Source organism: Punica granatum, chromosome 1 (genome assembly GCF_007655135.1).
Source record: "Punica granatum isolate Tunisia-2019 chromosome 1, ASM765513v2, whole genome shotgun sequence".
Lineage (NCBI taxonomy): Eukaryota > Viridiplantae > Streptophyta > Magnoliopsida > Myrtales > Lythraceae > Punica > Punica granatum.
Window position 1 is genome coordinate 46,963,741 of NC_045127.1, and position 27,391 is coordinate 46,991,131.

The 27,391-nt window shown below is 39.9% G+C and overlaps 2 protein-coding genes across 2 annotated transcripts; both read left to right on the top strand.

Moving 5' to 3' along the window:
* The first annotated feature begins 388 nt into the window (after positions 1 to 388).
* On the top strand, positions 389 to 4,200 carry LOC116193139 (transaldolase). Its single transcript, XM_031521914.1, has 13 exons — positions 389 to 548; positions 649 to 766; positions 883 to 961; positions 1,052 to 1,127; positions 1,289 to 1,372; positions 1,564 to 1,668; positions 1,818 to 1,898; positions 2,022 to 2,086; positions 2,442 to 2,511; positions 2,600 to 2,677; positions 3,042 to 3,139; positions 3,249 to 3,384; positions 3,828 to 4,200. The coding sequence occupies exons 1-13, from the start codon at positions 480 to 482 to the stop codon at positions 3,972 to 3,974; spliced, it is 1,206 nt and encodes a 401-aa protein (XP_031377774.1). The 5' UTR covers positions 389 to 479; the 3' UTR covers positions 3,975 to 4,200.
* Positions 4,201 to 21,990: 17,790 nt separating this feature from the next.
* LOC116192932 (acid beta-fructofuranosidase-like) lies at positions 21,991 to 26,121 on the top strand. Its single transcript, XM_031521675.1, has 7 exons — positions 21,991 to 22,539; positions 23,579 to 23,587; positions 23,789 to 24,648; positions 24,794 to 24,955; positions 25,058 to 25,293; positions 25,443 to 25,530; positions 25,640 to 26,121. The coding sequence occupies exons 1-7, from the start codon at positions 22,125 to 22,127 to the stop codon at positions 25,871 to 25,873; spliced, it is 2,004 nt and encodes a 667-aa protein (XP_031377535.1). The 5' UTR covers positions 21,991 to 22,124; the 3' UTR covers positions 25,874 to 26,121.
* The last annotated feature ends 1,270 nt before the right edge of the window (positions 26,122 to 27,391 follow it).

The window sequence follows — 27,391 nt, forward strand, 5'->3', positions numbered from 1 at the left end:
CACGAGGTTTCGCGAATCGTCTTAACAATCTACAACGACATGAACATGTAATTTCGTTGACATTGGAGAAAATCTTTATTACATTCAAAAGTAATAGGACATGTTATAAATATGCATTTTTTGAGGATTAATTCTTTTTTTATAATATTTTATCGATAAATTTGATTAAGTTCATGGAGCTTTGTTAAGATGAATATAGTTTTAAAACGCGAAAAGCTATATCCAATCCATATAGACTATTAATTGGATAATTGAATTTGCCCCAAAACATGGGAGCAATCGTGCGGGCGTGAGGGTTAGTATTTGTTAAAAGAAATTATAATTTTATCTTATAATGCAACAAAAAAAGGTTGGAAAAAAAAAGTGCAGAAGATATAAACACGAACGAGTCCATCACCCTCGTTTCTCTGCTACTCTCTGAATAGTTCACTCTCTCTCTCTCTCTCTCTCTCTCTATCTGCAACCGAGCTGAATCGAAAATGGCGCTGACATTGCAATCTCCGCCCTCTTCCACTCTCTCTTCTTCTTCCTCCTCATCCTCTCTCCAAGTACTCTCTCTCTCTGTCTCTCTCTACTTGCATTTGTATGCACAGTATGGAAGAAGCTCATGGCTGAATTCCGCATTCGACTGGTAATTGGATCTTGCAGGACGGGAAGCTGAAGCTGTTAGCTCGATCCGCCTCCTCGAAGCTCGAGCTCCGCTGCCGCCGGCCCCTTCCCCGCATCCGAGCTGCCTCCAACTCCTCATCCTCCTCTCTCGACACCGGTACTCCCCCCTCCCTCTCTCACGCATCTTCGATCCTTCCTTCAAGGTACGATTACTACATGTTCGTCGATGTTAATATATTTGTGTAATCACTGAATTCTGTATCTGATTCATAGGTTTAAGCACTGAACTGGATGCTGTCTCCAGCTTCAGTGAGATCGTCCCTGATACCGTCATCTTCGATGACTTCGAGAAGTATAAGTCTTGATCATCAGCTTAGACTTCCATTTGAGCTATTTCTATTGAACTGTGACAGTCAATCGTTTATTGCTCTTGCGAGGTTAGGTTCCCTCCAACTGCGGCGACAGTTAGCTCGTCGCTCCTCTTGGGCATCTGTGGCCTTCCGGATACCATATTCAGGGTAACTATTTGAATTCTTTTTTTTTTGTTGGTCTCGTAATTTATATAAGTTCATTCAAATCTGGTTGATGACGATTGATGGTGAGCGTATTCTCATTTGAATTCCTCTTTTTCGGCCAAGTATGTCTTTAGAGTGACTGAAAATTCTTTTTGTTGTTCTAGAATGCTGTGGATATGGCACTGGCAGATTCCGGTTGCGCTGCTTTGGACAACCGTGAAATGAGATTATCCTGTTTCGTTAACAAGGTTGCTCTCTTCTCTCGTGCATCACGACATGTTTGATCTACCAACCATATATGTAGAATAATGTCCATGGGCGAATTTTCCCTAGTTTATCTGTATGATATCCACACTAGATCACTGAATTATTGCTAAAATGTTGTGGATTTGCCTCTTGCTTATTCGTTACTATGGCTGGAATTGTCTATGTGCTGCAGGCATTGGTCAATGTTGGAGGTGATTTGGCAAAAATGGTCCCTGGTCGGGTATCTACTGAAGTGGATGCTCGCCTTGCCTATGATACTCATGGCATTATTAGGAAGGTATTGGTTTCTTTAGAATCAGATATATTGCTTGTCATTATGTTGGGCTAGATGATTAGCTATAGTGTGTTCGCCGTTGTGATTTAATGCTTGTATAATGATGAAATTACTGTAATCGATCTGATGCTGGTACTTTCTGATTTATGCAGGTGCATGAATTGTTAAAACTGTTCAATGAAGTTAATGTCCCTCCTGAGAAATTGTTGTTTAAAATTCCTTCAACCTGGCAAGTGAGTACCTGAAGGAGCATAGTTTCTCTAGTCGTATATTATTTCTAGGACTGCTTTTATGAATTTTAACCTTTTTTTTTCATAATAATTGAAGTATGCTCACTGTTTTGATGTTGTTTCCAGGGTATAGAGGCCTCGAGGTTACTGGAATCAGAAGGCATACAGACACACTTAACTTTTGTTTATAGGTATATATTTCATTGGTTTCTACTGGTCCTGATCCTTAAATGCACATTTTAGTGGATAACGTTTATGTGACACTTAGGAAAGAAATATTAGGTGTATTGTTAGGCATTGCCCACAGATGTCAGTGCCTTGCTAATTTCAGGTCTGCCCTTTCCTTTGATTAGAAAACTTTTAGCAGCTAAGTCATGCATCATAATCGTTGTATCTTTAAATTTAAGATAACGAGGACCCTTCCTGTACTGACCTGACCAATTATACTCCATTATTACCCATTAAAGGTATTTTGCTATTGCATTTTATTGCACCTATTGGCTTCTGAGATTAGAGGTAACGAAAGTTGCGATCATATACCTGCAGCTTTGCTCAAGCTGCAGCAGCAGCTCAAGCTGGTACTTCTGTTATTCAGATTTTTGTGGGCCGCCTTCGGGTAAAATGCTCTTGCTCCTTCCTAAGAATGAGATCATATTGTAAGTTTTTTCAGGTTTTCTCGCCTCATATTTGTGTATGTTTTCTAGGACTGGGCCCGGAATCATTCTGGAGACCCTGAGGTAGATGCTGCTATTAGGAGGGGCGAAGATCCTGGATTGGCTTTGGTTAGTTACTCATTGTCGGTTATTTGGTTCAATTGTTTGTTTTTTCTCCATCATAATTTTACTTGGTCAATTGCTTATGGGACAATATATGATTAATATGCTCGCAAACAAGAACATGGAGTTTCCACGCTGTTTAATCATGCAATAATGGGGCTAATCTATGAAGAAATATATGCTAAAAGTTTACTCGCCTTTTGAAGTGGGAATCCTACTTTGACCCTGATAGCCTCTTTAACCTTGAAAAGACCTGACTGGACATCATAGTAGCATGAAAGAAATTTATTCCGGGATTTGTCAATTCAAGGGTGTACAGATAATGAAAGCTTATATACTACAATTAATCTGCTACCAATTCTTCATGCAGGCCACAAAGGCTTATAACTACATTCATAAGTATGGACATAAATCTAAATTGATGGCAGCAGCAGTTCGAAACAAGCAGGATCTATTCAGTCTTTTGGGGTAAATATATCACTTGCGTCTCTTGGTCTCTCTCTCTCTCTCTCTGCAACAAGGAGTTGGTAGTTAGTTTCCACACATTATGATGGTTGCTTCTTTATATGCTGTGCAGGGTGGATTATATCATTGCCCCATTGAAAGTGTTGCAGTCTCTTAAGGAATCTGTTACAGCTCCTGATGAGAAGTATTCTTTCGTTAGGAGGCTATCACCACAGACCGCTGCCACCTATCAGTTCAGCGAACAAGATGTAAGCTTCGACATTTCTTTTCATACTTCATTTATTCTTCTAAACAGCTCTGTCCTTGAACCAAAGCTAATAGCCACAAAATGTCGTCTTTGAGCAATCTACTACTGATACATCTATGAGTCCTATAGCTCACTGGATAACGAAAAAGGCCAACAATTCTCTTTGTAATCCATAGAAATTTCTTATATGTAATACAAGAATTCCAGATTCCAGCCTGTTTTCCTGGTTCGAATTCTTAATGGAGAACAAAGACAGGAACTCACGCCCTCCTCAGAAGTTCTATTAATTCGGGTTCTACTCTGATGCTTTTTGTCCCGAAAATAAATAGTTTCTTCCACACACACACGACCAATGTGGGATCAACTGCATTGAAGGTCGATTTAAGCTGTTTATTCTCATCTCACCTACTTGAACTTGACTGAGAGCTACACATTTCGTTTCAGCTCATCAAGTGGGATCAGCTGAGCCTTGCATCAGCAATGGGGCCGGCTTCTGTGGAGCTACTTGCTGCCGGGATCGATGGTTATGTGGATCAAGCGAAGCGAGTCGAGGAGTTGTTTGGCAAGATCTGGCCACCTCCAAATGTCTAAGCTTGCTCCTGTTTTCTCTAATTATTTAGCGGCTCCGATTAATGGTATAAGAGAACACTTTCTGGCTTAAAATGTTTTACCTCGGTTCGCTCTCACCAAGTAGTGTGACCGAACCAGTAGTTGCAAAAAACCTGCTTCTCTCATAATCCCCTGTGCCTGTTGGTAAATAAATATTGGAAGCTGCTTTTCCCAGTTTTTTTATAGAACAGAAACTTCCATTGAGGCCCGTGAGGATGCATTGCTTCACAAGTGACAGGCCCATCGTTTAGCCCCTGTAAATGGGCCGAAGCCCAATATTGGACTGTCACATCATAAGCCCATCAGCTTGCCTTTGAAACTGTTTTTTCCAATCACATTTTTTTTTGGGGGGCTGGATTAAACCTTTTTTCTTTAACGTGTGAGCCTTGGTATTCAAAAGCATATTTGGATTATGACTAATTACACTATTTTTCGAGTCGGATCGGTCCAGTAAATGATAAAATCCTCCATATTTCCAATTAAACTTTTTCTTTCATTTTTCTTTATTGACATTAGCAAGTACCATCCATGATTTAGAAACCCCCCACAAAACGACAATCCCACCCCGCATGCGCTGAGGGAAGTACCATCCATGATTTTGCTTCTTCCAAATGTGGTCTAGGACTAGGGAGCCCCGATAGCTTAGCGGTCAATTTTTGAGTCAGTTACCTTAACTAACGCTCTTAATCATAGATATTCTCCCTTTGCAAAATTCAAATATGTGACCTTACTTAAAGAGAAGATGTGTCAAATCATTTGAGCTAATTTTGATTTGTTATTTTTCATATTGCATGCGGGTGTTGTCTCAAGTGCAATTGGTCCGGTCCCTTGCTTTTACGATATTATCTCATCATCGCGGTTTCTTTAGTTCTTTTTCATAGTTTTGATCCTCTAATTCTCTTCTTTCACTTAATCCATTCTACTTTTCCTATTGTTTCTCTTATTTTTGTTTCCTTTTTTTTTTTGATAGGTTAAAACTGCTAAAAAAACATCCGGAAAACTGAAAAGCCAAACCGAAATTGAGCCGAATCTCCAAATATCTGAATATGTGGTTTGGTTAGTGGGTGGTTTTTCTTAAAAATTCTAGATGTGGTGTGGTTTTCGGTATTCGGAGTGAAAAATCGAATAATAACCAAACCGTACCGGATATTATATGCTATATTTTTCTCCATATGCGTCTTACAACATTTATATATTTTACTTACAACATTTGTTAGTTTGGATGATTGAAAGATTTATCTTAATGAAAGCTTGATAAAGGTATTTGAACTTTTTCTTATGGTTATTTGTATGTAATAGATTGATGGATAATCTGTTTTTTTTAATTGACATTGTTGGCCAGATAATGAAGCTTTAGGACTTGATGATGATCTTTATCATGGAAGGCATTTTACTTTTGATTTAGAATTGTAGCTAATTGATTGTTTTGTACGATGAGTTATTTTGTACGTGTATTTCATTATGGAATTGACAGATTATTATGGATGATTTAAACATTTATATAAAAGATGTGGTTACGTGGTTAATCAAATAAAAAAATAAATTTTATGATTTGGTTTTATTTTTAAAAATATAATTTGAATATGAATATACTTTTTAACTTTTATAAAATCGTATTTATGATTTGATTACAATTTAAGTCAAAAATCACACCAAGCTGAAACCGAGCACCCCTTGCTTTCCTTATATTCTCTTCTATTTTTTGATACTAACTCCCAATTAATTGGTCCCATTATTGTAATTAACGGACACATGGCTCATGCAAGAGCGATTAGCGCACTGAAAGGTCAATGTGACGTTATTGCAACGATAAGCCAATTTGTTCCCGTTGGGTGGACATATGACCGTCATCGGGACAACGGGCGTGCACCAATGACTGACTTACTAGTTAGTGTTTTTATTAGCGTGTTGTGCGGGTCTTTTTTTCACATATTTTAATTAATATTTTGATAAATATACTTTAGACATATAATAAAATGATGGCTTGTAGAATTTGTAGTTGATATTTGATAAATTACATTTACAAACTGAATACTAATAATGAAGAGTGTCGAGCATATAGTATGTAAAAACATTTACATTCTTTTATTTTAAATAAACTTTCTATAATATATTTTTGGGTTAATTGCACTGGTGGTCTAAAAATTTTCATGAATGTTTCAGGTTGGTCCAAAATATTTTTTTGATAACTTATTGGTACGAAAAGTTTCAAAACCGTTTCAATGTAGTGCATTCCGTCAATTGCCTCTGACGCCATTAACATTTTGCTGACGTGACACGTTATGTGTGTCACTTTTATTACGTGGAACCAATCATAGTGCACCACGTCATTTAAAAGGATATAAAATCCGAAAAAGTCCAATAAAAATACATAAAATAAAAAAAGTAAAAATTTAGAAAAATAATTAAAAAGTAATTTTAAAAAATTTTAAAAATAAAAAAACTTTTAAATTTTAAATAATATTTATTATTTTAAATTTAAATGAAAAATAATTTTAATTTTAAATTTAAAATTATTTTTAAAAACTTTTAAAAAATAAAAAAATATATATTTTTAAAATTATTATTTTTATATATTTTTAGTATTTTTCTGTATTTTTATATTATTTTTATTGTACTTTTTCAGATTTTATGTGCTCTTAAATGGCGTGACGCACTATAATTGGTTCTACGAAACAAAAGTGACACATAGGACGCGCCACGTCAGTAAAATGTTAACGGCATCGAGGGTAATTGACGGAATGCACTATATTGAAATGGTTTTGAAACTTTTTGTATTAACAAGTTACCAAAAAACATTTTGAACCAATCTAAAATATTCATGAAACTTTTTGGATTATCGGTACAATTAACCCTATATTTTTATATAGCTAAGAAGTATTGAGCCTTTGGCCTACCAAACATGTCCACGGCCCATTGTCTCCCTCCATTGTTCAACATCCCGCTCAAAATCTCACGCTCTCAGAACTTTACTACCTGAATTAAATGAAAAATAATAACAAATAATTAAATTAACATTTAAATACAATTTTTATTTTTTACTAAAATTATAGATACTTCTTTGCTCAAAATGCCAGGAGTTTGGGTACGCCATCGCTAGCAACGGGGTCATCGTTGCCCTCCTCTCCATGATTGCCTCAATCGTCTCTTGCTGCTCGAAATCTTGCGCTCTCAGAGCTCTGCTACTTGAAATAAATGAAAAACAATAACCAATAATTAAATTAAACACTTTAATATAATTTCATTTTTGACTAAAAATTATAGATACTTCTCAACTCAAAATGCTAGGAAACTCAGTATGCCCTCAACGACGTCCACCATAGGCGGGGTTAACAGAGGAATTGAATGTGGCAAACTGTTTTGATCAAACAGAGAGTCAATACCTCTAGAGATTCTGCTAAAGATTCCCGAGTGGAAGAGTCTGGGGAAGCCTGAGGCTCTACCACTGGTGAGTAGGTCACATGTTGAACTACCTCCGTCGAGTCCATTTCTACCGTTGGCAACCTTGAGTCCGTGAGCTCCGCCTCATCATTTCAGTCACTGCAACCACCTTGGATAGCTAAGCAATTACCACTGTCATTCTCCTCAGCTATACTACTCGTTTATCTGCGAAAACCTTGTGCATATTGCCTCTGGCTATGACCGTCGTCACTCCTCTAACCTCCAAGACTCTCTCCAATCGATCAAGATGGTAATATATCTAGGAAGAAGAAGACATAGACTCACTCTTCCCATGGATTGCCTTCAAAATATACATTGGAAGAAGAAAACAAAGACACATTATATTCTTGTAAAAACCATATACGTAAGGAGAAGGTTTGCTCACCGATGGGATCGACGTTGCCCATAATTTAGCTATGGTCCTCATAATTTTGATCCTCCTCCCATCCTCTGAAAACAAATGGAAATGACACAAATGAGAAGGAATATCATAGACTAACTATTTCAGTTACACATTGTAGATAAATTTATTGGGGAAATATTAATTAGCTTAAGAAAAGTATAAATGTAGAGTAATTAATTTCCATATGGAAAATAGAAAAAAAATAAATTGGTCTTTATTGCAATAGAGATATTTCCATAGAGATGCATCTGAAGGGACATGCGATGATGAGTCAAGAAATGAAAGAAAAAGCTGACGTGGCAAGCTATTATCGAGTGAATGAAGGCCTTTCATCGCTTGAGCCCGATGAGCCAACTTTAATATAATATATATTCAATACATATAGGAAAAAAATATAGTTTTGACCTATAGATTTGCTTCAATCAATTTTGATCCTATAAGTTGACTCAGTCTTATAAATTTGATCAACTATACTTTTAATCCTTTCCATAATCGAACATTAACGGTGCTAACGTTGATATTGACACTGTTAAATAATTCTCTTTTGTAATTAAAATATATATGTAAAACAAAAAGAGAGAGAGACCTAGCCCCTTGTTGGGGCTGAGAGAGAGAGGTGGGGGAGGAAATTAAGGGACCCCCATTAGCTCCGCCAACCTTGCCAGGGGGAGGTCGCCGAAAGGGGGCCCAAATTCCCCCCCCCCCCCCCCCCCCCCCCCTCTTTCTAGAAGAGGGAGAGAGATATGTGGGCAAATCGAGACCCTTACTTGCAACCTTCACCTCCCACCAGGAGGGATCGCCGAATGCCCTTTACGGCTTCGGCAACCGGGCTCGAGGGAGGTCGCTAGGAGAAATTTATGTTCTGTTTTGTGATGTAAAATTCACTTGAAACTAATATAAATGAAAGATTTATGATTTTTTTCCCATGAAATCACAAGATATTTTTATTTTTTTTTGTTTAAGATTAATTTTCAATCTGGCATCGATAATGTTGATAGTGAATTTCTATTCTTTATTTGTAGTAAAATTTGTGCACTAAAAACTCACTTATCAATGAATTACATTCTAGTTATTAAAGCAATGTGCTACTTGTCTGCAAGCAATATGACAATCCTTCATCTCTTTTGCTCCAATCGAATTTATGTTGAGGTTAAAGGCATGTGGATACAGGAAAAATACCACATAGATCCAGACGCATCATTGGAATAAAGAAAGAAAAGATTTACTAGACCTATTTTAAACTATAAGTACCAGTCCCCCAACAAATATTATATGTTTAATATATGAATAATAAAATATTTGAATGATTATGGAACAACCATCGACGCTCTTATATTCATGGACCAAATTGTCAAGGTTGTCGCAATCTTTGGTACTATTTCAAAATTTTACTTTTTCTGTTAGTCGATCATCACACGTCTTTACATTCAAGTTATTAATATCAGAGCTACGACTAGGGTTTCGCAATCGACTCATTCCCAGATGGCGACGATGAAGGTTGATATCGAGAAGTTCGATGGGATCATGAATTTCAGTCTATGGCGGGTTCGGATGACTGCAATCCTTGTTCAGAACGACCTGAAAAAGGCCATGACGGGCAATAAGCCCGAGAGGATGGAGCAGTCTGAGTGGGATGAGCTTGATGAGAAGGAGTTGTTCGCAAGTCAATTGTGCCTTACAAATAATGTGTTGCGGGAGGTACTCGTGAAGAAAAAGGCTTCAGCTTTGTGGAGGAAATTGGAAGCTCTATACATGACAAAGTCTCTAGCTAATCGACTCGCGTTGAAGCATCAATTGTACACGTTCCGTATAGCCAAAGGTACGTCGATTAAGGTTCATATCAGTGAATTTATTACTCTCCTAAATGACTTGAATAATAACGAGGTTAAGATAAATGATGAGGATCAGGCTTTGCTATTATTATTTATTATGCTATTTACCGCCTTAAAATAAAAATTTCAGGGAGACCCTAATTTATAGTAGAGATAATCTCACGTTCGAGGATGCGAAGGGTAGTCTTTTGAGCAAAGACAAACTCGACAATGAGTTGGGTTCAAGTAGCGGGCCGGATGAGCAAGCCTCAAGTTTGGTTGCTAGAAGAAGGTAGCAGTCTAAGGGTTCAGGTCAGAACAGGTCGAGGTCCAAATCAAGGAACAATGATAAGTCTTGCTGTTATTGTAAGAAGAAGGGTCACATCGTGGGAAAGTGCTATAAACTGAAGAACAAGCAGAAGGCTGAGCTCGACAAGAAAGGGAAGCAGAAGGCTGATTTAGCCGATGCTAGTATAGCCGAGAACAAGGATGATGAGTCCTAGTTGGTGACTACGGCTGAGAAATCTAATCATAGTGGATTCTGGATTCCAGGTGTTCGTATCACATGTGTTCCAACAGGGACTAGTTCTCCACTTATAAATCTTTTGAAGATGGAGTTGTGCTTATGGGAAACAATATAGCCTGTAAGATAGTCAGTAGCGGTAGGGTTCAGATTAAGATAATGACGGGGTCAGTAGAATTCTATCATATGTTAGGCACGTACCTGGCTTAAAGAAGAATCTTATCTCCTCGGTATTCTTGACTTGAATGGTCGCAAGGTTGTCATCGAATGTAATGGCATGAAGGTATCTCGAGGAGCTCTCGTGTTGATGAGAGGTCAGAAGACCGACAACTTATATATTCTTCAAGGTTCAACAGTGACTAGAGTAGCAGCTATGTCCTAGTCTATTGCAGAGTCGGACTGAACTTGATTTTGGTATATGCGTCTTGGTCATATGAGTGAGGCTGGTATGGCTGTTTTAAGTAAGAGAGGTCTCCTCTCGATTCCAAGAATTGGGAAGTTAGATTTCTGCGAGCATTGCGTTTATGGAAAGCAGAAGCGTGTCAATTTTGGTATGGCAGTGCATCAAACGAGTGGCACCCTTGACTATATTCATTCCAATTTATGGGGCCCAATTGGAGTCACCTCCAAAGGAGGTCACAAATATCTCCTGATTTTTATCGATGATTGCTCCATAAAAATTTGGGTCTACTTTTTGAAGTACAAGGATGAGGTTTTCGAGACCTTTAAGGAGTGGAAGACTCTAATGGAGAAGTAGACAGGGAAGGCTGTCAAGAGGTTGAAGACTGATAACGGTCTCGAGTTTTGTGGAGCTGATTTTAATGAAAACTGCAAGAAAGAAGGAATTGACCAACACAACACAGTTCTCAGTACCCTACAACATAATGGCATCGTAGAGAGAATGAACATAATTATACTAGAGAGAGCTTGGTGTATGCTTTCCATTGCAGGCTTAGGAAAGGAGTTTTGGGCAGAAGTTGTCAACTTAGTGTGCTACTTAGTTAACCGGTCACCGCACCGGTCTTAGGAGCTAAAGATCTGGAAGAGCTATGGTCAAGTAACCCTTATAATTACACTCATCTGAGAGTGTTCGGTTGTCCTGATTAGGCACGAGCTAATTATGGGAAGTTAGAACGTAGTACTGTTAAATGTATCTTTCTTGGTTTTGCATCTGGTGTGAATCGCTATAGATTGTGGTGCCCTAAAACTAAGAAATTTCTTATTTTAGGGTTTTACGGCTGTAATAGAGATGTTACTTTTAATGAATCTACAATGCTTCACTCGAGAAAGGAGTTTTCAGTTCTTGTTGACACATGAAAGCAAGGTGTTTCGAGTAAGCTGGAGTTTGAGGCTGGAAGTTCTCCGAAACAGCAGGAGATTGTTACAAATACTCCAGATCAAACAGAGGCTCTGTCTAGCTCACATGCATCTTCTCCGCCTCAACTACAGAATTACATGTTAGCTCAAGACAAGGAGAGACGGCAGATCAATCCATCTCAGAGGCTCGACTTTGAAAATATGGTTGCATATTCCTTAAGCGTTGGCGAAAGCATTGATTCAACCAATCCAAATAGATACTCTGAGGCGGTTCAGGCTCGTGACTTGTGGCTATGGAAGAAGAGATGGCGTCCTTAAAGTAAAAGGAAACTTGGCAATTTATTAAACCAACCACTGGGAAGAAGATTGTTGGCTGCAAGTAGGTGTATAAGATGAAAGGGTCCTGAAGACACCAGATATAAGGCAAGTTTGGTCGCAAAGGGCTACAGTCAAGTGGAGGGAGTTGATTTCCACGATATTTTCTCTCTAGTGGAGAGCATACGTCCATTTGTGCGTTACTTGCTCATGTTGCACTACACAACCTTGAGTTGGAGTAATTAGATGTGAATACTACTTTTTCTGCATGGTGATATGAAAGAGGACATATATATGTAGCAACCTAAAGGCTTCGGGATTGAAGGCAAGGAAGATCACGTTTGCCTCTTGAGAAAATCCTTATATGACCTGAAGCAATCTCCTCGACAGTGGGATAAGAAATTTGATTCCTTCATGTTAAGCATTGGTTTTGTTTAAAGCAAGTACGATAGTTGCGCTTATTTGAATCGCCTTTATGATGGGTTTTTCACGTATTTACTGCTTTATGTGGATGATATGTTAATTGCTGCTAAGGGCTCATCTGAGATTGATCGGTTAAAGGCCATGCTTAACTCTAAATTTGAGATGAAGGATCTTGGTGTAGCCAAGAAAATTTTGGGGATGGAGATTTCAAGAGATAGGCGCTCGGGAAAGCTATTTTTATCGAAGCAGAGATACATCGAGAAGGTCCTGGGGCGTTTTGCGATGCATGATTCGAAGTCGGTTGCTACTCCTACCAACCACACACTTTAAGCTTCGGGTTTAGCTTCGCCACAGATAGATGAGGAAGAAAAGTACATGTCTTAGGTTCCTTACTCTAATGCAGTACGGTAGTTTGATGTATGCAATGGTCTACACGTGCCCTGATATTTACTATGTTGTTAGTGTAGTGAGTAGATACATGGCTAGGCTTGGGAAGTTACACTAGCAGGCAGTTAAGTGGATTTTGAGGTATTTGCGGGGCACTTCCGATGTTTGTTCGGAGTTTGAAAGAAGCTCGAAGGGTTTAGTTGGCTACATAGGTTCTGATTATGTAGGAGATTTAGACCGACGATAATCTCTCACAAGTTATTTGTTTGACTTCAACGACTGTGTTATTAGCTAAAAGGCTATGCTACAAGTTATTGTGGCGCTCTCGACTACAGAAGCATAATTTATGGCGGTCACAGAGGCTGTGAAGGAAGCCATTTGGTTGAAAGGCTTATTCTGGGAGCTGGTTACGGAAGAAGCGATTGTCGTGTATTGCGATAGTCAGAGTGCTATACATCTCACCAAGAATCATATGCATCACGAGAGGACAAAGCACATTGACGTCAGGTATCACTTTGTTCAAGACGTAGTGACTCGAGGGAATATTCAGGTTCAGAAGATTAGCACAAATGATAATCCAGCAGATATGATGACCAAGTCTTTGCCCATCGCCAAGTTCGAGTATTGCATGGACTTGGTCGTTATTGTGCGCACCCGAATTTTAATCTCGTCGGGGCACGCATGCGCGCGCCTATGCAACGCGGCTTAGGAGTATCCACCTTCCCGGGGACGTGCGACGGACGCACGTGAGAAGGAGTCGCCACTTGCCATTTTACGCCCGAAAGTCGAGGGCCGGCAAGTTACCCGGTTCTAGGGGTACGGGTTACACCTAATTGCTAAGGCATATGGTCTGCGAAACCCGAGGTTCCGAATTCGGGGGTTCTGTTACATGCGAGCCTATATCTCGCATGCCCTATCGGTACTCTAGCTTGTCTAGGCTTGCCATTTTATTTAATTACCGCTTAATTAAGTTCCGCTCATCTCGCGCGTTTTGACACCGTAAATTCGAAAGAACACTCCGACCGTCCACTCTCCGACCGAGATTCTTACATGAATAAATGTACAACATATATCCTTACATTATCCTCTCAAATAAATAAAATACAAATTACAACAACTGAGTCCCGGTCGAATCGCGTTCGGTTATTATTCTACTCGTGCTCACCGTGTGGTTTGAAAAAAGACTGAAATTGAAATTAAGATGCGCGCTCAGTGTAGGGGGTTAGACCCCGTGATCTACGGTTGGGGCGTTGGACCCCCCTGTGGATCGTATCCTAAGGGATCGGGCTCGATCCGCATAACAAACAAGTGCAAGAATGTAACAAAACGGGCATAAATAAGCAAACAATAGAGTTTTGTTATTGTTGAATTTACGTGAATTAACCAATTATTAACCGAGGTATCTTGGCATGCAAATCCTACCCTAAAACAGACAAAGTGGGTACAATGTGTGAATCGATCAAGGGTCGATGTGAAGATATTTCGCATTTGGCATTATTTTCCGAGAATTTGACGTACGTGACGTCTGTTGTCAAGTCTTGTGTTTGTGGGTTGCTTTTAGAATTGTTCTATGTCGTGACACTACGGTTGTTACAGGTTATTACCGAACATTGATTCCGCCCGTAAATCCTAGAACCTAGTGCATATCCCACTATTGCCCGCTTTCGTCTTAACCAAGTACACAATTAGTGCGGTATTTGTATTTTGAGTCCATCCACCCGAACTAACTACCCGAGACTATGCTAGAATAACAAAAACTCATCGGTCGGATAGAGCGAGCTATGCAGATGAACCTGCGCCTAGATAGATAGTCCATCTCTACCCTGATACCGTAATATTTCTCTTATTCTAACCCTAGGGGTGTCACTAAGTTGCAAATAGACGATTTTGCTCTTGAGGTAAAAATTATTTTCGGGAAAGAGAGATTACGCGGTGCGAGCCACCTCAACCTGTGACCGGTGCTTACCGATCCCCTGGACCTTCCAGGGTTGTCAAGAACCCTAAAAGAGCCAAAAGATCGGTTAATCTATCCGGAAGTGATCTAAGAAAAACTTCTACGTCCCGACCTGAGTTTCCTGAAATCAGGTGAAGTCTTGGGTCAAGACGCGCAAGTCCTTCCTAGACATCCATGTCACATCGAACCACGTGTCTCGAGTTTTATAAAATTTGCAAGTTTTGAGAAGGGCACCAACTCATGTTTGCAACCTATCGACGCGTGTAACTGATTATTACCGATTCGTGCAAAATTATTAGGGCCAAGTGGGTTAATTAATCGCATGAGCGTCCCAATTACTTCGTTAGTGGAATTATTGATTAATTATTGTTTTGCCAAATGCTCTAAATATGCGAGTTTCAGACCGTCGAGCCGATCATTGATAGACCGTCCGATGCGAATCCTAATCCCCGACCATCTTGGGATTTAAAAATTAATTTTAGGTCGAGTTTACATGATTACCGATTCATGTGAGGTTTCGATTAAAACGATAAAATAAAGCGTTTAAACACGGATCAAGAGCACATTATCACATCAAGCACGACAAAAATACATATTTACACAATCGGTGCCGTCATGATCATGATAAACACATACAAACATACACACATATAATTTTAACGGAATCAATAAAACGGTACCGATTCATGGAAGCGGAAAATCATGCAAAGCACACACATTGTCATGTCATATGCATATAATTACAAAAATAAAATATTTAAATAGAGCACATACGTTGTCGGTCGGTGATCCAAGTGGGAAGGGTTGGATATCTTTAGAAAATGTTCATGGACTGATTTGAACAATTTTAAAAGATCAGGGACTGGTTTGAAAATTCGGATAAAGTTTCAGGAGACTGATTTGAAAATTCTGAAAAATTAGGGACTGTGTCAGAAATACTGAAAATGTTCCAGGACTTGTTTGAAACGAATTTGCAAATTGGGGCTGTCTGAAAAGTAAAAAATGCCCCAAGGACCAAATTGAAACGACTTTAAAAGTTTCCGAAACTTATTTAAAAATTCTGAAAAAAATTCGGGGACTGATTGAAACGTGCTGAAAATGGCCGGGACTCGACTGAAATGAATTTTAAAATTCGGAGCAGATCAAAAAAATTAAAATGCATCTTCAGGACTGAAATGAGACGAAACGAAAAGTTCGTAAAATCGAGTTCGGGATAAATTCGATCACCCACGCAACCCAAGAACACTTATTTCACATCATATCCGTCCAAGCAAACATTAATATTCAAAAAAGGAGCCCTAAACATGCCACTAAGTCTAGAATTTACCTAGTTCGGGAAGTTGAGGGGTGATTCTGTAAATAAAAAAAAGAAAAGATAAAACTGCTGGACGAGTTGGGCCGGGCCGTGACGGGCCGAACTGGGCCGGCTGAGCTGGACTGGGCCGCTGGAATTCGGACTGGGCCGAATGGCCTGCTGGAGTTTGAACTGGGCTGGATGCGGGTTGGGCCGCTGCTGGACCAGGCCGCTAGTTGGGTTGCTGGGCGTGTCTGTCCAACGGAGATTTGGACCCGATTAGAAGAAAGAAAAAAAAAATGGAGAGAAAGAGAGGGGTGGTCCGGGCAGCCGTGATGGCTAGACGCGGCGGCGAGAGGGGAGCTGGAGGAAGAGAGAGCCGGGGAGTCGAGCGGTGGGAGGAGCTACGGGCTCGGCTGGGAGTTGCAGGTGTTCACGAGCTCGGGGTTTCGGGGGGCCGAGGGCCGTGAGTTCGGCCGAGAAAAAAAGGGTGGGTTCCGAGCTATGGGCGTCCGGACCGTGGGAGCTGAGGGCGAATGGGAGTCGGAGCTGAGGAGCGTCCGAATGAGCTGAGGGTTGGGCCGTGCGTTCGAGCTACTGGTTTCCCGTTCTTCGAAAATCGAGAGGGAGAGAGAGTGTGAGCTGAGAGTTTTTCGAGTTCCGGCCGTTCAAGACTCGAGTTGGGGTTTTTCGGCTTCGTCCCCCGTGAGCTAAGAGGCAGCGGGAGTTCCGAAGAAAATCGATTGAGCTGCCGGTCCCCCCTTTCCGTGGACGAGCTGCGGGTTTTTGTTCGAAAAAAACCGAGAGAGAGAGAGAGAGAGAGAGATGGCGTACACGGTGACGTTGGCGTGTGCGGAGGGATTGGCGTGTGCAGAGGTGGCGTGTGCCGAGGCAAGTCAGGAGGCGCGGCAGGCTCGGGTCGCGATCGGCAGCAGAGGAGCAGCGGAACGGAAGGAAAAAAGAAAAAAGAAGAAAGAAAGAAAGCTAGAAAACGCACAGGAGAAAAGAAGGAAAGAAGAAGAAGGGGACGGTCAGAAGTCAGACTTCTGACCGTTTCCTTCTTTCTTTTTTTTTTTTTTTTTTCGAATTCGACACGCGTACAAATCGAAAATTCCTCTCTTGATCGGGCGTCGGAAAAATAATTCGAGACCGCCATCGTGTTAAGAAAAATTCGTTGATCGACATCATGCGATAAAATTATTTTCAATCTCGAATTTTGTCCTGAATTTTGAAAATTGACGTCGATGTATGCGAAATTCGAAAACGTCCCAAATAGTATTATTTTTGAAAAAATCATAAAATTGGGGTTAAAATAAGAAAATTTGCTATTTCCAAAAAGTCGTGAATACTCAAGTAATTAATCAGAAATACTTTCCTCACGGGTGGCAAAATAACGATTTTACCCATCTGGAACCGGTGGATCAAAATTGAGTGCTGACAGTTATCCTGCATAGATTGGGCTACGTCCAGATAGACCTTCGGCAAAGGAGCGCATAATGTGCATATTGTTTAAGTAGCTATGGAAAGCACAAGCCAAGGTGGAGACTGTTGGAGCGCGTCTCGCATTTTTGGATATTTTCTGGACATTTCGAAGTCGTAGAGACTCGTTGTCACGATCGAGAATTCAACCAATAAATATGAAGATGCATGCATGACATGGGACTTGATTTATCAAGTCAACGCCATGTATTTTGAAATACGTCCATATGAAGTTATATGCATGGAATCATGGAGACAACTCAGACAAGTGGCTACTCTTATTTTTCCTTAAATGGATGCAGTGCTGCTGGGAAACAAGTCAGCGATAATGCTGATTTATACAGAGACGAAGGGCCGCGGCTGATTGGATCAGGAAGAAGCGGATTCCCACCTATGTTTTATGCAGCCCGATGCTCTGTTTTTTGGACCGGTTCTCTCCTACCGATTTGGCCTTTATTTTTGGGTCCTTAGCTTATGGTTATAACCCTAATCACTTGTAATCTCATCTGAGACTTTTTTTGGGGAGAGTTTGTAAGATTGAGAGCTTTATATTCAGGGTTAGGGTTTGATCTCTCCAATTCGATTTCTCCAACCTTTTTGTACTTCTCGATTTTTTGCTCATAGTGAAAAGCTGAAACCTCATTTGCTTGTGGATATTTCCCTTTTGATCAGATTGAGAGCGTTTTACCATGTAATTGTTTGTGTGTCGTTCTTCTCTTCTCTACTCTTTTCTCTAACTCGTTGTTCAATCGGGTCGATTTATCTAACACAAGTGTTCGAGCTCATAGATAATGTACCTCATTTTCTTATATTCCCATACTTTTTTTTTCTTCTTATAATTTACGACGTAAAAATTATGCTCTCTACGTCTGCGCATCCACGGGGTATACGATCTTTATTTCCGTCTGGATTACATATGAAATGTGCCTTTAAACATGTTGAAAAATTACGTTAGAAGGTGAGAACGAGTGCTGCAATTTGCAAACAAATCGACATTAGAATATTATAAAGAAGAAGGTCGTTATATAAGTAAAAGGTATTCATCGTTTATATAAGCTCAATCTTCTAGATTAGATGTACCTCCAAAGTTAAGTTACAACGTATAATGTATATTAATGGAATCCAAAACCTTAGTGCTTGTTTGGGTTGTAGATTATAAAGGATTATAGAGAATTGGGTTATAGAGAGTTATTATACGCGGGTAGGATTGTGAAGGGTTGTTACAAAATTTGAACAGTAATCCTCCATAATTTTTTATAACCCGCAATCCAAACAAGTCATTATCAAGATTCCACATATATTTTTATTTTTTTGGATTACAAAAGAAGTTCAATGTTCTAATAAAAAAATAAGAAAAATTAAATAAATAGGTTAGAAAAACTCCACTAACAAGGATCAAACTCGAAAATATATAGTTCCAATCGAAAACGTACATGATCACGCTTCTCATCTTTGTCATAAAAACCCTTATTTGCCCATCCAACATTATTCTTGCCCCGTCTTGACTCAATGGGTCCATTCATGCCTTAAGTAGAAGAGTTTTCCTTTCTCATGCTCGTCCATCAAGGTCTGCCAGTTCAAAAGCATCACGAAAAAATTGGGTCTACATCCTCAGTCTGTCCATGCCTAAGCAGAAGAGTCTTCCAACTCCTTTTCTCAGTTGTCAAGGGTTCAAGAATATGCTATAACATAAGAATGTGCACTAACAAAAAGTCTCACATTTGAAATATCGACTTAAAACTTTCAAATTTGACACGGATCGATCATCAACTTAATTGTAAACTACGTAATAAAATATATTGACCGATTGGATCTATAACTTTCAACTCTTGAAACTTTAGTTGTATCCTCAATCGGGTCATCTCACGTAACAACGAAAGTCGACAAAGGCCACGAGGAAACACCATTAACGAGGGATTGAAAGAAGACACCTGCATGAGTTGTCCATTGTGCATTGTACATTTTTGTTTTGTTCTCAATGAATGAGAATTATTGGTGGAGGAGAGACAAAGCACCGTTGCATTGTTGGTCAAGAATGATTGTTCGGCCGTGCCGAGTCATCCAGTTCATGTGGCTCATAATCAGATCCTATCCAGGTTATTTTTTTATATCATTATTCAATATTTTTGTTTATTTATTTATTTGGACGGTCGGTCAAGTCCATATATTATTGTTATTATTATTGCGCAAATGTCACTGTTCATCTCTGTCGTCAATTGTAATTATGGACTTGAATACCGAAGATGGACAATAGAGGACGCAGGAGTCACCTTCCAAATCCGAATCAGCGGCAAGTCATTTAGAACCCTTGTTTAATATTTACGGGTCATCGATAATCACATTTTTTAATCACGATCACAGTCTTCTCTCTCTCTTTTTAACCGTGTCTTCCTGGTGTGGACAATAGCTCTGTCCATATTGTAAAAGCAACTAGCTCTCCACTTATTATTAATTAATTACGGGTAATGTTACAAAAACGGCGTGATTATATTCAAACCATGTCAGCTCATTGAATGTCCAAAATCAGCACGATCTTATCATGTGTATTGACGTTAAAATTAATTTTTCATGTGACAATTTAGTTTGCATGTGTGCCTACCTTATTCAACGTTAATTATGCTTGATAGTGCATTTGCTTAATTAATGTAAAATTATTTTATGGAATATGTTTTCACAGGACTCGAAGAAGAAAGTCTTCTACTATACATGCGTACATGTCAATGATTGTTAAATAATCAACACAAATGATATTAGATCTGTAATAAACAGTTACTCAAAAAAATTTCTATTAAGTTGTGTGATATAATGTCACGTAATATACCCATTATAAATAAGAAGGGCGATTGAACTTTTGCTATTATCTCCTCTCTTGTATTAAAAGCTGCCTCCACCCTCAATAAGAGAAAAAATGATTTTCTAACATGACTCCTTGTCCGGTAAAATTACTATTATTGTCGTCTATTCTGCGTAAAGATATTAAAATAATACAACCAATCTGACAACGGGATTTGATATCCTAATACTAGCTCTTCACTTGATATCATGAGATTTTAAATTCAATAATTATGACTAGTAAAATTTTCATGTCCGTTCATTTTCTAGTCCCGATTATTTATTAGTTAGACCAATAAATCTGTTTTCTAATCGGAAAAAAATATTAATACATCATAATCGATGCATATTAAGAGACAAAGAGCACATGCTTGAAATTGAAACTGCGTCTGTCAATGTCACACCGAGGAAAAAACAGGGGAAACATGGCTCACGTGTGGACTTCCTCGAGATTGCAGCAATCACGACTGGCCCAGACATGCCCTTCCTATTGGAATAATTTCAGGTTTTATATTCCAAAAGAAATCGTCATTTGATGCTGAAGATGCTTGTGGGTCTAAACTAGTGGTTACTGAGCTAGCGTTTGATTTTTAAGTTGGATAAATGATCCAATTCAATTTGATTTATATAATAATTGTGAGAGTGGATAAATATATTGATGTGTGAGAATATATATATATATATATATGTGTGAAAGTAGATGAAAAATTTATTATTAAAAATTATTAGAAAAAAATAAGAGTGAGAAAGTACTATTAAATGTAAATTTAAAAATGATTAAAAAATATGAGTGAGAAAATATTATTAAATAAAAGAAAATAATAAAATTATAATGATTATATTATTGAATTTGAGGAAGAATACAGTTAATTTAGGTAAAATTGGATTATAATTCAAAAATTGAACAAATTCTATGATGCAATTACTTACTTCTTGTGCAGAAGCTTCTACTTTTGTTATAATAGAATGTAAAAATAACAAAGTTATCACATCTTTACCGAGGGTTTTTAGTTACAACTTTGAACCCCATTATTCAGATAAAGATACTGTCGGAAAGAATTCTTCACCCGTGAAAACTAATCACTTGATCTAGTAATACGAGGCAGTTAAGTTATTTTATTATTATTATTATTATTGTCACAACGAGAGTGTTTGATTTTCGCATGACTAATCTTTTTCGTTGAGTACGCCTGACTAATCTCACTGTTCATGTGATCACCTTGCAAGTCCATGAATTAGGTCAATTCGGTCATAAGCCGTTTATGTCGTCTAATAAAAAGTATTCTTATATGATTTCTAGATGGACTTGAACATGCATATAATTACCAAAAATTCTATGGTCGCTAGATATCCACGGCATCACGTTCAATTACATAGGAAGTTGCCGATACGGGGAGATGCGTATGCTCTCGATCGAGAATATATTACCTCACGCCATAATTTTTTTTTGGGTGAATACCTCACCCCCAAAAATTTAATGAAGCCAATATTCACGATATGGCTATTACAAGAGCAATAAATATTCTCTTAAATCATCATAATGCACTTCCCATTCATGAAACTAGGCGATTTACTCTCTTTCTCACTATTGCTAGATTCTCTTTGATTACATACAATACAACAGATTCACCAACTTAAATATTTGTCCAAATCCTTCATCAAGTAAGAGCCACCGGATCTTAATATTATCCGATCATCCTTGCTTATCAAAAAAAAGAGCCACCGGATCTGTCTTGACACCACCTCTCTGTCTCTCTGTCTCTCTGTCTCTGTCTCTCTGTCTCTCTCTCAATATTTGCCAACCTCATCACATCACCTCTCTCTCTCTCTCTCTCTCATGATCTCAACTTTTCAATTGTTTTCAAAATCAGCCCTATAAAAGGACCTCTTCTTTCCACACCCATTTCCTCCCTTCAACTCTTTCCTCTTTCCGTTCTTATTCTTTTTTTCCTCATGGCGCCAGAAGCCGCCGGCCCCTACCACCACATTGAGGACCCTCCAACCTCCACAACCCCCCTCATCGGGGCCGGAGACCGCCATGCTGGCCGCCGGAGGCCTTATGTTAAGGAGATCTCCCTTGGCATCTCCGGACTCTTGATCATCGGGATATCCATTGGTCTCTTGACCGAGAAAAGGCAAAACCCTCTCTACAAAAACGGGGACGATGCCACATTGTCGTCCTGGAATGGGCCGTGGCCTCCTGTGGATGCAGTGTCCATTTCCCGCGGAAAAACTGAGGGAGTCTCCGAGAAGTCGAACGGGGCTTTCCTTGGGACTAATTACGGGCCGCCGTATCCATGGACGAACAACATGCTGTCGTGGCAGCGGACAGGCTTCCATTTCCAGCCGGAAAAGAACTGGATGAACGGTACGTGGGATTTTATTAATTACTGGCTCGTGATTCTATTGCCTTTCTTTTGTTTTGAAAAAGAACATGAAAATTCTGGGAATTAAAAGGCATTTAGCTTTTGCAGAGGGACGTCATGTTGACATGTTATGTTCTGTTCTGTTCTGTTCCGTTCGTGCATGGCCAAATCTTTTCTGTGAATAAGAAAACGACACGTTTCAATATTTTTCAGAGTGAAAAAATTATGGGGTAATTCCGGCTCTCGCAATGCTGTATAATTTCCCTAATATAGATTTGAAGTCGTGTCCTCCTCATTAAAAGGGTTGGTGTCGCTTGCTATTTAACTAATAACTTATGAATTACTCGTTGTAATATTTTGCCATACTGCTTGGGTCAAAGTCAAACAGTGACCAAGCCATAAAGCCTTTTCCATTTCAATTTTTGGAACCTCATGGGAAGCGGTCGATTAAAGACTCGAGAAATTTCTAAGAATTACAATATAATTTGGAAGGAGAAAGAAAATTAATGGGAGTTTATTATCGTCCAAGACTTCAGCGAGTTCAGAACTTATACAAGAGAGCTGAAAACCGATGATAGATTCTCCGTCAGATCGACTTTTCAAAAATCAATCAATTTTTTGGAGTCAGCATACTAGTACACGACTTTGATTTGGCTTTAAAATTCTGATTTAATTAGTTAATTGATGATTGGTTTTCTTATTTTTCTACATCTGTCTAATGCTGAAAAGACATTCAACTTTTCTTCAAAAAAGGCACCCCCAAAGCCTCCAAATCAAATTTAGCGGCCATGTCCTCAATCTATGCATAAATAATATGATTTATTGATTAATTATAAGTTCAAAGTTTGACAAATGTTTGGTGAAGCCAGATTATATCTTTTCAATTAATTGGAATTATTATTATGTCATTTATTTCAAAAAGCAACTTCACTTTTTTTTTTTTGTTATGTATGTTCTGATTTATGCTCTTTCCCGTTTTCCGGTTCATGACCTGCTGTTTCCGCCGCTGTCACGGACCCATCGTTTCATCGGCTTCATCAGATCCTAATGGTAAGTATTCATCGCTCGTACCTATCTATCCTTTCACAGTCACAATTTTAAGTCTTCCAACCATTCGGAGATCGAAATAAAAACGCACAGATTAAATACTATATACTCGGAACCTTCTCCTTCTTATGTAGCATTGCGTCGATGTTGGGTTATTGCATCGATATAGCTTAACGTCTTGAGGAATGAACGGCATATGCGCAGGTCCGATGTACTACAAGGGATGGTACCACTTCTTCTACCAGTACAACCCCGAAGGAGCGATTTGGGGCAACAGGATCGTGTGGGGCCATGCAGTGTCGAAGGACTTCCTCCACTGGACCCACCTCCCCATAGCCATGAATACGGACCAATGGTACGACCAGAACGGTGTCTGGAGCGGGTCCGCCACGATCCTCCCTGATGGGCAGGTCATTCTTCTATACACCGGTTCGTCGAACGAGTCGGTCCAGCTCCAAAACCTCGCCTACCCAGCGAACCTCTCCGACCCACTACTTGTCGAGTGGGTCAAGCATCCTGGAAATCCTATACTCACCCCGCCCCGAGGCATTGGCAAGAAGGACTTCCGTGACCCCACCACCGCCTGGCGCACCTCCCAGGGGAAATGGCGCATCACGATAGGCTCAAAGGTCAATAGGACCGGGATAGCCTTCGTGTACGAGACCGAAGACTTTAAGACCTATGAACTCTTGCCTGGAGTCCTCCACGCAGTTCCAAAGACTGGGATGTGGGAGTGTGTCGACTTCTTCCCTGTCTCATTAAGCTCCCAGAACGGCCTCGACACGTCGATTAATGGACAAGGGGTGAAACACGTAATGAAGGTGAGCCTCGACGATGATCGACATGATTACTATGCGATCGGGACATATAATGAGACGGCCAATACATGGACCCCGGACAATCCAAAGATTGATCTGGGGATTGGGATTAGGTACGATTACGGAGTGTTCTACGCTTCCAAGACATTTTATGACCAGAACAAGATGAGGAGAATCCTGTGGGGTTGGATCAGTGAATCCGACAGTGAAAGTGCTGATGTCATGAAGGGTTGGGCTTCTGTTCAGGTAGTTTTTCTTGTCCTCTATCTGTCATATGATGTTTGTTTACCGGAAATTCTGCGCCTTTAATTCTGACACGATATTTAGAAGGGGGAGCAGAGTGAGAACCGGACCCTTAAGCGTGTGTGTCTAATGAACTCTCTCTATTTAGAGCGTCCCGAGAACGTTGGTGTTGGATCACAAGACGGGTTCTAATCTGCTTCAATGGCCGGTTGAGGAAATAGAGAGCTTGAGAATTGGCAGCAAAGAGTTCAACAACGTACAAGTCAAGACAGGGTCGCTGATTCCTTTAGAAGTCGAATCCGCCTCACAGGTAATTGAATGTAGTCTCGGAAAAAAACATGTATTCATCCGTAATAAGCAGTAGTATGAAGTAAAATGTTCGCTTACTGATACTATTACACATCATTGACAGGTCGACATAATTGCGGAGTTCGACATAGATAAGGCTGCTCTGGAGGCGGCACAGGGGACCGACGAGGAATTTAATTGCATCAACAGCGGTGGAGCTGCTCAGCGTGGCTCTCTGGGGCCCTTCGGGCTTCTTGTTCTGGCCGACCAAAGCCTGTCGGAGCAAACATCTGTGCACTTCTATGTCTCTAAGGCAAGAGATGGCAGTCTCAAGACCTCGTTCTGCACCGATCAATCGAGGTAATGATCATTTTCTGCACATCCACTTGGTGGTTGGACATGCCCTCCCTACTTTGTATTGCACGAAATCTGTTGCGTAGTCGAATTTGGGAAAGTAGTTTCGATGCAAAAGACATGAATGTCATTTCTTATGTATCCTATATTTGCAGGTCCTCCAAGGCAAGTGATGTGAACAAGCAAATCTACGGGAGCTTCGTTCCAGTGCTAGAAGGGGAGAAACTGTCAGTGAGGATCCTGGTGAGCTTTTCAGTTCTTTCTTCTGTACGTTGGATGCTTCGGAATCTTTCGATTTGATTTTGATCATGAAATTTCTTCTGAGCATGTGGATGTGAAATTTTCTTTCTAGGTGGATCACTCGATAGTAGAAGGCTTTGCTCAAGGCGGGAGAACTTGCATTACTTCTCGGGTTTACCCAACCATCGCGATCTACGGGAACGCCCGAGTATTCATGTTCAACAACGCCACAGATGCCAATGTCATGGCCTCGGTCAAGATATGGCAGATGAACTCAACATCCATTCATCCGAACTCCGAGGATGGAAACAACTCACGGAGGACCCTTGCATCCGGGATTGCATAAGAAAAACAATACTTGAATACAGTATGAGGGAGTCATTGCTCCATGGACACTACCTAATCCATTTATCCGGATCACCGAAGTCAGAGGGGATATTTGATACCAATTTCGGTGATCTGCTCTTCCAAAGAGAACCTTGTACAGATCACTGTCATATGATGCAGGTTCTTGGACTCGGAAGTATAAATTTTTTATATCCCCCCCTGAACGATTGAACATTGAACATCCAACCTGTCAATGGTCGCCTCTCACTCACTATGGTTCTTTAAGCATTGTAAATCACCCCGACCTAAACTTCAATTTGCGATGCCTAGCTAGAGGAAATACCTTGAGATACCCTGGTAGTGCAACTTTCTAAGAGGGTCCCATAAAGAGATGTCCATGTCATCTCAAGTTGATCGATCACCCCGAGGTGACAACAAAGGGCAAGCTAGTTACTAGCCATGTGCCACGGACGTAGGCTAACGTTGTGGATATTGGGGCATGCCCTGGGCGGACAGTGAGCTTGGAGGCTAACTTCGTGACTTTGACCCTTTGTCTCTACGAGATCCTGGGAACCTTCGGGAAGCGTATTGGTTCTCCATTGTTGTCATTGTTATCAGAACCGGACCGGACCGGCCGGTTCGATCGGAAATCGACATCCTCACCGGTCCGGTTCTCAATGAAACCGGATATGCAGGATTAAACCGTTAAACCCAAGAAACCGGCCAGTTTTTAAGCAAAATCCCTTTGAACCGGCCGGTTTAATGGGTTAAGTGGCATTGCTTTTTGTGTTTGAAAATGTCATTGTTATCAGAACTGAACCAGACCAGCCAGTTCGAATTGTTTAAGCAAAATCCCTTTGAACCGGCCTATTTAATGGGTTCTGTGGCTTTACTTTTTGTGTTTGAAAATGTTCAAAATTAAGAAACCGGATATGCAGGAATAAACCGTTAAACCCAAGAAACCGGCCGATTTTTAAGCAAAATCCCTTTGAACCGGCCGGTTTAATGGGTTAAGTGGCTTTGCTTTTTGTGTTTGAAAATGTCATTGTTATCAGAACCGAACCAAACCAGCCGATTCGAACTGTTTGATCGGAAACCAGTCGGTTTTTAAGCAAAATCCCTTTGAACCGGCCGATTTAATGGGTTCTGTGGCTTTACTTTTTGTGTTTGAAAATGTTCAAAATTAAGATGTTTGCGTAGGAGTCGAACTACCTCCCACTACCCACCATTAATGCACCACTCACTAACCACACAAGCGATGCTTCTTGTTTGGTCTACGTACTCGACTTTAAAAGTTTTATAGTCATTGAAGAATTATTTTTTTACCCACAACTGTTGCATGAATGTATTCCGTGTAATTTTTTTTTGAATCAGAATATGTTAAACATCAATTTTCTTAATGATATAAATAAAATTTTAATTTTAATTAAACTTGCGGTCCGACCCATCGAACCTCCAGTTGAATCCGTAAACCCATGAACCCATACTCCTTCCGGTTCAACATCCGGTCCGGTTCTGATAATACTGATTGTTGTAC